Source organism: Emys orbicularis, chromosome 13 (assembly GCF_028017835.1).
Source record: "Emys orbicularis isolate rEmyOrb1 chromosome 13, rEmyOrb1.hap1, whole genome shotgun sequence".
NCBI lineage: Eukaryota > Metazoa > Chordata > Testudines > Emydidae > Emys > Emys orbicularis.
Genome location: NC_088695.1, coordinates 19,187,343 through 19,199,378, shown reverse-complemented (window position 1 = coordinate 19,199,378; position 12,036 = coordinate 19,187,343). Strand labels below are relative to the sequence as shown.

At 49.9% G+C, this 12,036-nt stretch overlaps 1 protein-coding gene across 2 annotated transcripts; it reads left to right on the top strand.

Annotated features, from left to right (window-relative positions):
- Positions 1 to 883: 883 nt before the first annotated feature.
- On the top strand, positions 884 to 11,957 carry LOC135887703 (zinc finger protein 239-like). Of its 2 annotated transcripts, XM_065415432.1 has the most exons (3): positions 884 to 962; positions 1,321 to 1,389; positions 10,525 to 11,957. In XM_065415432.1, exon 3 carries the CDS (start codon positions 10,584 to 10,586, stop codon positions 11,454 to 11,456), a length of 873 nt encoding a protein of 290 aa, XP_065271504.1. In that variant the 5' UTR covers positions 884 to 962; positions 1,321 to 1,389; positions 10,525 to 10,583; the 3' UTR covers positions 11,457 to 11,957. The 2 variants fall into 2 exon arrangements, with proteins under 2 accessions (XP_065271504.1, XP_065271505.1); XM_065415433.1 differs by lacking the exons at positions 884 to 962; positions 1,321 to 1,389 and adding an exon at positions 7,848 to 7,899.
- The last annotated feature ends 79 nt before the right edge of the window (positions 11,958 to 12,036 follow it).

Here is a 12,036-nt window from a genome sequence, read left to right as displayed (position 1 = left end):
AACAATCTATTTGAGGATGAATGAAAAGTTTGTGAACAAGATAATATATGGGGATGCCTGCAAATGGACCATCACCCAGGAGGTCCCTTCCAGTCCTATGTTCCTAGGTGAAAAGAAACAAAGACAAACCATGAGCTTTAACACATTGGGTGCCCCCCTAATTTTCTTGCTTGAGGCAAGGATGTGACAGCCTGTCATGGGATAATTTCCAGAGTGTTGAGACAATATGTGTGTGTGTGAGAGCAGAGCTGCTGGGTAGGCCACTAGCAGTTTTTAAGAAACTACTTAGGCCTATAATGGATGCTGATGCAAATGGCAGGATTGTAACGACACAAACAGCTCCCTCTCCCAATTCCCTACCGTGGGTGCACTGAGCATGCTCACCCGAACTGAGCATGCCCAGGAGGGTTGCTATTTGTGTTGTCACACATGCCGGGGCGCCCCTCGCTCAGGGAGGGGAGAGCTATTCCCGACCCCGTCCTGTGCGAGCCGGGCGCTGGCTGAACGGCCCCCTCGGGTCGGTGTCATAGCGGCGCCCGTGGAGCTTCCTGGCTCAGACCCGCCCTGCCAGCGCCGCCTCCACTGTGAGCCGGGAGCCCGGGCTGAGCCGCTGCTGCTCCCCAGCGGGGTGTGTGCGGGGAGAGCCCTTCCCTAGCGTCCCTCTGTGCCCAGCCGGGGGGACTTTCTCCGGGGCTGGAACCAGCCCCTGGGGCAGCCCCGGGCTCTGCCGCCACCAGCCCCTGAGCCGCAGCCTGCAGGTGAGGAGAGAGACCCGGGGGAAACGGCTGGGGCCGGCAAAGTACGCAGCTGCCTAGGTGCTCCAGCCCCGCCCCTTCCCCAGAGCCTCTGCCCTGCTGCGCCTCGGCCCCGCCTCTGCCTCCACTCCCCTGAAAACTGCAGCAGGGTCGGGCCTGCTCACTGGCGGCTAGAAGTGCGGCGACCCGGACCCAGCCGCGCCGCTGGTGAGTGCTGGGAGGGGTGGTTCTCCCCCTACCCCCAAGCCAGCCCCGCCCCGCACAGTCCTGCCCCCTGCGGTGGGGCTGCCTAGGGCCCCAGAATAGCTAGGAACGGGCCTGCCTGCGAGGCTTTCCTGTGCACATAGATGCCATCTGCACTTTCACCGGAGGGGAGAATGCATGGAAATAACAGTGGGAGCAAATTCAAAGGGTGATCCCGGACAACAGGGCAATTGAGATGGCTGAGGGTTTTCCCAGCAGGGCAGAGTCCAGAGTGTCTGCATGGCTTGGGGGGAATCTGAAACCTCTCCCCCGCCCTTCCCACCCTGACAGGCTGCAGAGTAACAACCACCTTTTGCTCCAGATTCACTTCAGATTATCACATCACTCTAGGGGCCGGGGAAGGGAAATGGCTGCAGTGGACCCGGCTCAGGTAGGGGATTGTCAAGGGGTTGTGCGGGTGGCGGCGGGGGGGCTTTGCCTGAATGTGCGGTGGGAAGGGGAGGGAGAACGCCATGCAGAGGAGGAGACCAGTAAATGAAATTCCTGCTGGAAGCCTTTAATGTCAGGAGATGGGCCTGAATATCACCAGCTTTTAAGCAATAAAGTCCCCCCCCCCCCTTCAGCTGCCTGTCCCCACTCCCCTCCCTGGCATGCGTCTCACTGCCTCCCCCCCACACACACACATCTAGCACCCTCCTCAGTGTGCTGCCTGTGGCACTCTTTACCTCAAGGTAGCACCCTGGCACCCCCATATTCACCTCTGTGATATGAGTATTGTATGTTTTGTACAAAGTATGCCTTGTGAGGTATCATTTAAAAGCCTTAATCTGTTGAAGATTAATATCCTGTTGGACTGTATGTGCTAGCATTCTATGTGAAGTATTGCCATACGTGTTACTGAAATATGTTGTGAGGTTGGGAACACCTATAATCAGCCTTTCAATTACAACAAAGGAGTAGCCGTCAATACCCAGGAGGTTAATCGCTCATCAACACATGGTTCCCTAGCCCAGAGAAGGCACATACACCATAGAGACAGACTAATCCACATTACAGCAAATATCTTTCCAGAAAGCTGGAAGAACGTATAAGAGATGCAGTGACATCATCACTTGACTCCTTCCCCTCCCCTCCCCCATCTTAACACCTGGAAGTTTGGCTGAAAGACAAGGGCTTTGAGCTGAGGAAGTTTGGCCCCAGGCTGGAAGGTACCGTAGTCCCAGCCAACGTACTGAGGACCTGTAACCTACTTTTACCATCTGTCACAGTGAGAAAAGCTGTTTGATACAACTCGTGCTTAGACTAAAAGATTAGGATTTAGAATGCATGTTTACTTTTTATTTTCTTAAGTTAACTATATCTGACCTTTATGCCTACTACTTATAATCACTTACAATCTATCTTTCTGTAATTAACAGACTTATTTTAATGTTTTATCCTTACCAGTGAGTTTGTCTAAAGTTCTTGGGAAATTTCAGATTACAAAAACTGGTGCATTTCCACTTTCCTTTGACGAAGTGGCGAACTAGGTAATGAACTTACACTGACCAGGCTTCTGACCAGTGCAAGACAGTACAGTTCAGGGATGCAAGACTGCGGAGCTGGGGGGAATTGCCTGGGGTCTCTTTATTGATGGTTCATGAGTGGCTGGGAGATCATTCATGCAACACATGAGTGTGTCCCTGCCTGTGGATGTCTGTGTAAGTGCAGTGCCTGTCAGATGCTTGTAGCTTGACATCAGTATCACAGAGGGAGAGGCAGTCCAGGTGGACTGGTGGAACAGAGGCTCATCAGTCGCACAGTCCAGCCTGTACCCCAGGGACCCTGTCACAGCCTCTCAAACTACGCCTCCCACATCCCCAGCACTCTCCTCAGTCTGCTACTAGAGAAATTCTCCAGCCTCCATTTTATCTGCCTCATCTCTATTTCAGGACAGACAAGAGCTGCTCCACTCTATGCTGTTGATTTTAAGCATTCTCAGTACTGAGATAGGGTGAAAAATTCAGCTAATTGGCAGAAAGTCCATAATTTCTAAGATGGTGCCCTGACAAAGAGCCAGATATGAGTGTGTGTATATGGACAGAATCACACCTCTGAGGTAGAGTCTAGTGAGCATGTGCAAAATTAGCAGCTACTGAGCATGTGTAGTATGGGGTGAGGAAGCCCGTCTGTTAGCTGATCAGCAGGCTGGTTACAGCCCACTCATATCAGTTACAACTTGTCCTAAACGTCAGAGCTGTCAATCACAGCTCTGAAATAGTGGTTAATACTGAGCATCTGTAAATGAGGTAATTGCTTCTAAAACTAGAAAGTTATACTAGAAGAGAGCCAGTATGCAGGAGGGGATTTGGATTAGAAAAAAAGAGTCAATCCGGAAAAGTGGGACAAATTAGAAGCCAGCCAGGGAAGCCAAAGAAGAGCTACTAGAAACATATTAGAAATGGTGCTAGAGAGAGAGGGGGAAAAAAAAAATATCAGAGTGGAGCAAAACTGATTGACCAGGGGCTGAACAGCAATAACATTTATAAAGCAATAACAGTGATTTAAAGGGATACTAATGGATTTATAAAGTAAACCTGCTATTCTTTCAATTATAGTAGAATATAAGCATAAAATTGCAATTTAACTGTGTAAACTTTAAAGCAATTTAAGAACTGCTGTTAGCAATTTGTTACAAACTGGCCATTTGTAGCAAAATGCTTCCCTTAGAATCATTTAAACTGTATGCTGTTGCAGTATCAATGCTTTGTAATTTGCAGTAAGAGATTTGTGTTTATTTTCTATTTATAGATTAGATTGTAGTAGGGATTATTAGTTACTTTAATAAAAAGATACTTTGTTGTTTAGGAAAGCATACTGCCTGTGTCAATTACTTTATCTGAAGGTTATATCTGTGTCCTTTAGTATTTTCCTTAACAACTCTGGAAATGTATACCTTGGAGAGGACAGATTAAGGGAGCAATAGGCAGGTCATTTACCTAAGGGCACCCAAAATCTATTTTGGGGTAACAAGTCTGCTGCCTGTTCCCTCCCTCCCCAGTGTGTCTCTGAACCTCTACGCCCGCAGCACCTTCCTCAGCTTGCTACCCACCTCCCCCCACAAGTAAATCCTCCTGCATCCTCTTCATTCTGCCTCCCATACCACCGTCTCCTGCTGATTATTCCCCTCCCCCACATCCCCCTGGGGCCTCTTCCAGCTACCTCCTGACACGCACAAATCCCTGCACTGTCAAGGCTCAGGCCTTGGCTACACTCGGGACTTCACAGCGCTGCCGCGGCAGCGGTACCGCGACAGCGCTGTGAAGCGCGAGTGTAGTCGCGCCACCAGCACTGCGAGAGAGCTCTCGCAGCGCTGTATGTACTCCACCTCTCCGAGGGGAATAGCTTGCAGCGCTGCGAGCGAGCGTGCAGTGCTGCAGGCTCTGATTACACTGGCGCTTTACAGCGCTGCACTCGCTGCGCTCGGGGGGCGGGGCGTTTTCACACCCCTGAGTGCAGCAAGTTGCAGCGCTGTACAGCGCCAGTGTAGCCAAGGCCTCAGTCTGCGTCCCACTCATCCCCCATGCATCATCCTGTCTAATCCTGGGTCTGCTCCCACCCCTTCACAAACACATTCCCCTGTGACCTCCTTTGTCTGCCTCCTGCCCCCACTCAGTTGCCCAGACCACCAACGGGTCCCACTCTTCTGTAACGGCCTCAGCGCCTCCAAGAACAAGTGTCTGGGCTCCAGCCTTGCTGCTTCATGCCGTGAGCTCTGCCCAGCAAGTCCAAAGGAACCAGACTCCTGGGCAGAAACCTGCCCACTCTGCAGGGACCAGTGCATCTCAGCCAGGATTTGCAGTGACATCCGGCAGCCTTTTCTAAACAGAACAGGGTTTATTAGTGAGTGGGGACCCAGCACAGGGAAGCCCTGAGGTTAGCAGAGAGAAGCAAAGGTTAAGGTTAAGCCATAGCCCATCCTGGTCAAGCCAGTGCAGTTAGCCAGCCAAGCTGTGATGGATTCCATTACTGGCTCTGTTTCTTTGGGTGTGTCTACACAGCAACTAGACACCCGCAGCTGGCCCATGCCAGCTGACTCGGGCTCATGGGGCTCAGGCTGTCGGGCTGTTTCATTGCTGTGTAGACATCTGGGCTTGAGCCTGGGCTCTAAGACCCTGTGAGGTGGGAGGGTCCCAGAGCTGGGGCTCCAGTCTGATCCCAGAAATCTACACAGCAATGAAATAGCCCCGTGAGCTTAAATCAGCTGGCACAGGCCAGTAGTGGGTTTCTGTTTGCTGTGTAGACATACTCTCTGTCAGTCCAAGGCGAGAGCTCTGTCTCTCCAGAAGGCAGCACCTAACCTGGCCACCTGACACCTTTCCCCTTTGTTCTCTAGCTGGGGCCTTGGCTCAGCTTCCCATCCCAGGTGTGGGGGGGAAATCTCCTTCCTCTGGGTCGTTGGTTGCCAGGGGTGAGTGTCTCAGCCCCGAGGACTCCCACTGTCTTTTCGGATTCTCCATTGATCTGGGGGTTGGCTTCCAGCCAGCCCTTTAGTTATCAGTCATTCCACCCTAGACAGCGAGGTGGCATCCCCGCACCCCAGCCCCACATGTCTTCTCTGCTGCTCCAGGAGCAGTGTTAACCCTCCTGCACCCACTGGGTAGCAATGTATAGTAGAGAGGGAAACTGAGGCACACCCATGGCCATCATGAAAATCAGGGATTTGGAGCAATCAAAGTTTTGAATTGCTCCGTTCTGGCTCTGCTCCAGCTCCGGGCAAAAACCTACTGGTCTGTGCTCCAGCTCCGGAAATATTACATTGAAAATATTACAGAAAATTCCCACTTGGTCATACCTCCCCCAATGCACATCCCTCTGTGTCCTCCTCAGCCTGCCGCCCCTGTCCCAACCTTGCATTGTCCTTGGTTAAGCTCCTCTCCCCACACACACATCCACCTGCACCCTTTTCATTCTATCCCACATATCCCCCTTTTTTCCCCCTCAGACTGACTCCCTTCGTCCCCCTCATCCCTCCTCAGTTTACGAGCCCCAACATGCATTACTAAGCGCCGTCCTCTGCATCCTGCCCCTCCACACATGTCCCCTGTGACCTTCCCAGTCTGCCCAGCTCGCTCCCACACACACTCCGTCCACCTGCTTCTTCCTCTCCCCACCTCTAGCACCACACATTCCCATTGTTCCCCATAGCTATGTACACAGTCTGCCAACCCCAGAGCCCCAGCCACGTCCCCCCAAGAAAGCCTGGCTTCCGCCTCCCTGAAAACAATGGGAGCTGGTGGCCACTAGATGCAGCCTCTCTTCCACATGCCAAACAATGGGGAAATGGTGGCCATCTTGAGTAAGGTCATCTTGGCATTAGGCTCTCCTCTCCCACAAAAGCAATGGTAGAGGATAACTCTTAGAATCTTAGGGTTGGAAGAGACCTCAGGAGGTCATCTAGTCCAGTCCCCTGCAGGACCAGCACCAACTAAACCATCACAGCCAGGGCTTTGTCAAGCCGGGCCTTAAAAACCTCTAAGGATGGAGATTCCACCACCTCCCTAGGTAACCCATTCCAGTGCTTCACCACCCTCCTAGTGAAATAGTGTTTCATAATATCCAACCTAAACCTCCTCCATTGCAACTTGAGACCATTGTTTCTTGTTCTGTCATCTGCCACTACTGAGAACAGCCTAGCTCCATCCTCTTTGGAACCCCCCCTTTAGGTAGTTGAAGGCTGCTATCAAATCCCCCCTCACTCTTCTCTTCTGCAGACTAAATAACCCCAGTTCCCTCAGCCTCTCCTCATAAGTCATGTGCCTCAGCCCCCTAGTCATTTTCGTTGTCCTCTGCTGGACTCTCTCCAATTTGTCCACATCCCTTCTGTAGTGGGGGGACCAAAACTGGACACAGTACTCCAGGTGTGGCCTCACCGGTGCCGAATAGAGGGGAATAATCACTTCCCTCAATCTGCTGGCAATGCTCCTACTAATACAGCCCAATATGCCCTTGGCCTTCTTGGCAACAAGGGCACACTGTTGACTCATATCCAGTTTCTCATCCATTGTAATCCCTGGGTCCTTTTCTGCAGAACTGCTGCTTAGCCAGTCGGTCCCCTTGAGCTCCTCCAGTTCTAACTCATTGCCCCCAGGTCAGGACTGTGCCCTGCAGGTGTCGTGTCCTCCTGGCAGATATAATTCATGGCTTTCCGCACACCCTGACTGACACCTGACAGTAGCTCCCTGCCACCTGAGTGTTCAGATGGGATGTGGAGGCAGAATTGGGTGTTCTCCTTCCAGGTGTGTGAGTGCTCAGTGATCTGTAGCCAGAGAGCTTTCCTTAGTGGTACCTGTCAGTTTTCTGTGCATGTCCTCATGTATCTAGGCAAAGGAATAAAAGGTGGAGTCACCCCAGCACTTTCACAGCTCCTTTTCGCCATCAGTGTCTGGTGGTTGGAGCTCTCCATCGGCTGTTGTTCATGGGTTCCCTTCCTTCTTCCTAGGAAACTTTATTTTTTCTGTAAATAGTTCTGGTAGCATATTGTGTACCCATGTTTTTCCCATTGGAGATTTGATTATTTCTTATTTTATAAAGTTTTTGTTCTTGTTTTTCTCTGGGGCTCTTTTACCTGGTACCAGTGGGGCTTGGTTATGCCAAAGTTTCCTAGAGTTAAGCACTATCTCACTTGCAGGGTGTCTAATGCACTGAATGACCCTCACACTCGTTTATTTTGCCTTGGTGAGGGCACATGAGAGACAAGTGCTCTATTTGTAGATCTTTCAAGAAAAGAACACAAAAATCTAGGGACATAACCTTTTAAACTTATCTTATAGAGCGTGCTGTGCATCCCTTCTCAGACCTCAGTCATCTGGAGTCCAGTACTTTGTCCTGGGCCAGGAGTTCTCCTATGGATCTTTCTGACTCAGTTGTTCCGCTTCTCCCACCACGTCTTGTAAGAACTGTAAGTCAGTCTCCAGGCAAGACTTAACTTATAAATCAAAGAGCTCTTTTTCTTCTTCAGAACGGGACTCTGGGAACTGAAAAGCCTCAGCAGAGTCCTCATGGGAACTGTCAGGTGCCAAGGTTGGAGCGCAAGCTGCTCACTGGTACCAACAGTGAATCAGGACAGGAAATCCAGCCATTGACTCCGTGACCAGTGCATGTGTCCTTGAGAATGGCTCTGACAATTTATTAGAGGCGTGAATTTCAGTACTACCATAAGTATAATTGGTAATCACGACACCTGATGCTCATGCAATGTCATGAGATTTGCTCTCTCTGGGTGCAGGAGTCCCCTTGGCTGCAACAAGACCCAACTCTGACTACTCATAGGATACAGACTTTTTTACAGCCGAAGCTGCCCTAAGCACTGGCTAGAACATCTGTAGGAACAATACCATCAGCCATGGCATCCTCGGCACCTTTGAAGCCTCCAGTATCGGTTTCTTATACACAGATGGTTTCGATAGGACTCAAGCCATCAGTACCGACATTTACACCTACCAAGAGGCACAGCTCCAGAGGCTGTACTCCGGTGATTCCCCCTAGTATCACACCACCGGTGGTAACCAACTGCCCATATTCATTATCAGATTCAGAAGAAGAACCCTATACTACTTACTCTAGAGGGAGATCTAGATTCTCTCCATTACATTCTTCAGTGACCAAATACAGCATTCGATGGAAATGATACCACAATGGTAGATCTAGACATAGATCTCCATGATCTTGCAGATGAACCCTGTGTCATACAGGTACATGCAATAGCTGTACAGGAACTCATGCGACATCCCTCCAGCTTCTAGGCTGGCTTCTCCAGACTGTTTTCACAGAAGTTTTGTGTGGGTGGGAGTTGAGGTAAGACTCACATTATAACTCAAGCTAGCTGTGCTGTGAAGACACACTCTGTCAATAAGATTTGTGAAAGGAATAACTAGTCTTTTTTTCTCAAGTTACGGTGCCAACAACCCTGACATTAGAGTTTAGTATTGTCTCCTCCAGGAATCCTCCCTTTGAGCCGATGGCTTTTTGTTCTCTTCAGTACTTACCCTAGGGTGGCCACTCACGTGCTCCAGGAATACAGGACATTCCGGTACTTCCCAGAACATCATGAGCCTGTTCCTGCTGACATGACCCCATACCCACCAGAGTGACTTCTCATGCATGGTGTGTGTGAGCTCACGCCACATGGGAGGCGTAATTTTTAAGTGCGCACCACCCTATAAGGTCACACTGGCAAGGATAGAGCAACATGCTCTTCAGTATGGCATCCCCCATCTGATACTGGACAAAACCAGTTTCGTCTGAGTACCAGATGGGGACACACCCAAGGAAAGCAGGACTGTCTGGTTTAATACCGGATGAGTGGCCTGCCTAATTTATCAGCTACGGGCGCCTTTCCAGTGGCAGTTACTTCCACTAGAAGGGTTTGGAAACCACAAGCATGAATTTCATACCCCTCCCCCCACCCCTCTTTCCACTATTTTTATGAGGATAAAGTTGCTTTAAAGCCTCATCCAACGTTCTTTATCAAGGCTGGTTACCGATTTCCATCTCAACCAAACCAGCTTTTTACCTCCCTTTTCCCCCAGATCACATTTACGTAAGCTTGAGGAGAAACAGCATTTTCTGGTTATCTGCTGGGCCCTTGCCTTTTATCTGGACAGGACAAAACAGTTTCAGTCTTTGCCACAATTAATTATTTCCTGTGTGGAGAGAATGAAAGGGCAGGAGATTCCCTTACGGTGAATTTCTTGGTGGGTCACCTCTCATCTCACTACAAGTTATGATGTTGCAAAGTTAAAACCACTTCCAAGCTGACTGCACAATCGGTGAAAGCCTCGGCAGCTTTCCTAAGGGATATTTCAATCCCAGATATCATCAGGGCAGCAACCTGGTCTTCAATTCACACTGTTCCCAAGCACTGTGACACTTCAGCCACTTCCAGAGACTGTGCTAGCTTTGGAAAGGCTGGTCTGCAGTGGCTTTGCAGATAGACTCCGAACGCTCCTCCATAGAACACTGCCTGGGAGTTACCTGAAGTGGAATAGGAACATGCAATCACTCAAAGAAAAGAAAAATTACATACCGGTATGTAACTGTTGTTTTCCAGATTGTGTTGCACATGTCTATTCCAGCACCCGCCCTCCTCCCTTCAGAATCCATTATATTAGGATGCTGATGCAAATGAACTGAGATGGTGCAGGGGGGAGATCTGCCCTTCATGCCCTCACCTGGATGCATGAGGATATGCATGGCGCATGTGCCATCCTGATGGACACTGCTAGAGAAAACTCTCCCATTAGAGTGCACTCAGAGTGCACACCCCTAAAGCAGAATAGAGGTGAAGGGGAATAGATGTGCACAACATCTTGAAGAAGAACAAATACAGTACAGGCAGGGAGCTATTTTTTCCCTTCTCTCTTTCTTCCGGGGAAGGGTTTGTGGGGGATTCAACTCCTGATTTGTCAGTCCTCCCAGCATTTATTTTGGTCTGTTTCCCCACTTTCCCGTTCCCCTTTTCTGACCTTCTTTCCCCCCAGCACAGAGAATGACTCCTGTCTGGATTCTCTCTCTGTCCCAGCAGGTGATGAGACGGTGAGTGAGGGCAATGAAGAGAGTCCTTGTCCGGCACGTCCTGAGCGAATGGAACCAAAGGGGTCGTTACTGGGAAGGTGTGAAGGGGATGATTCCCAGAGTCCTGGGCAGGGACAAGCCCAAGAAAATCAGTGCAGCCCAGAGAAGCAGCAGGGAAACCCCCCAGGGAAGACACTGGATGAATCCACTCTCCAAGGTTTGGAGGATTGTAATGAGGCCACGATCCAGCCGAGAACCTGCACTAAGGAGAAGCGTTTCGAATGTGCTGAGTGCAGGAAACACTTCAGTTCTGGATCACACCTTATTAGACATCAGAGATCTCACACGGGAGAGACCCCCTATAACTGCTCTGAGTGTGGGAAACAATTCAATGACCAATCAAACCTTATTAGACATCAGCGAACCCACACAGGAGAGAGACCCCATAAGTGCCGTGACTGCGGGAAAAACTTCAGTCAGAGGTCAGGCCTTATTGTACATCAGAGAATCCACACAGGAGAGAAATGCCATAAATGCCCTGACTGTGGACAAACCTTCACCCAGAGTGCACATGTAACTAGACATCAGAGGATTCACACGGGCGAGAGACCCTATGGATGCCCAGAGTGTGGAGAAAGCTTCGCTTGTACCTCAGATCTTATTATACACCTGAGAGTCCACACGGGAGAGAAACCCTATAGCTGCCCCGACTGTGGACAAAGCTTCGCTCAGAGTCATCACCTTACTGACCATCGGAGAATCCACACAGGAGAGAGACCCTATACCTGCCCCGACTGTGGGAATAGCTTCAGACAAAAATCTGGTTTCAATGTCCATCGGAGAAGGCACACAGGAGAGTGCCCCTACAAATGTTCCATCTGTGGGGAAAGGTACAAGACCAAGAGTTCTCTATTATTCCACATGGAACTTCACATAGACTAGTGCCAGCCACTTCCCATCCTCTCTGCATCTGTAGAGATGGGAGGAACGATGGGGATAATAAACAGTTGCCCAATTCCTTAGAGAATCAAGTGGCACCACTATTTACTTGTGTGTTGTGTGTCTCAGGAGGAAGGAGGCACCAGGAGAGTGACATTATTATTATTACTGTATTGCATTATTCTCTCACACTCTCCCATCCATTCCTGGCTCTCTCTGTCATGGGAAGGCTTTTAGCCAGCCGAAGGATTTAGCTGAATTTCCTGGTCCCTGTTTTCAGACGGGAGCTCGTTTTACATTGTCGCACACTGGGACTTTTCTGGAAATTGCTGCCCCGTGAGGCATGTTCTCCCTATTTCTGCATGCTGGGGGAGCGGAGGGGTCTGAAGTTTCTGGAAAGTCTGATGTCAGTGAAGTTTTTATTGCTGATTAATTATTTTCTCAGTATTGTTCAATTATATGTTTCTTTCCCCCAAATAAGATGCAAATAAAACTTTTCTGGCAAATCCCATTTTCCTGAGCAGCCTGGGAATTTCATTGGTTCTTAAGCTCTGGGAGGGAGAAAGACCAACTGTCCCAGACT

Excerpts from the sequence above, each read along its gene's own strand:
- LOC135887703 (XM_065415432.1), top strand. The coding sequence starts at position 10,584 with ATGGAACCAAAGGGGTCGTTACTGGGAAGGTGTGAAGGGGATGATTCC.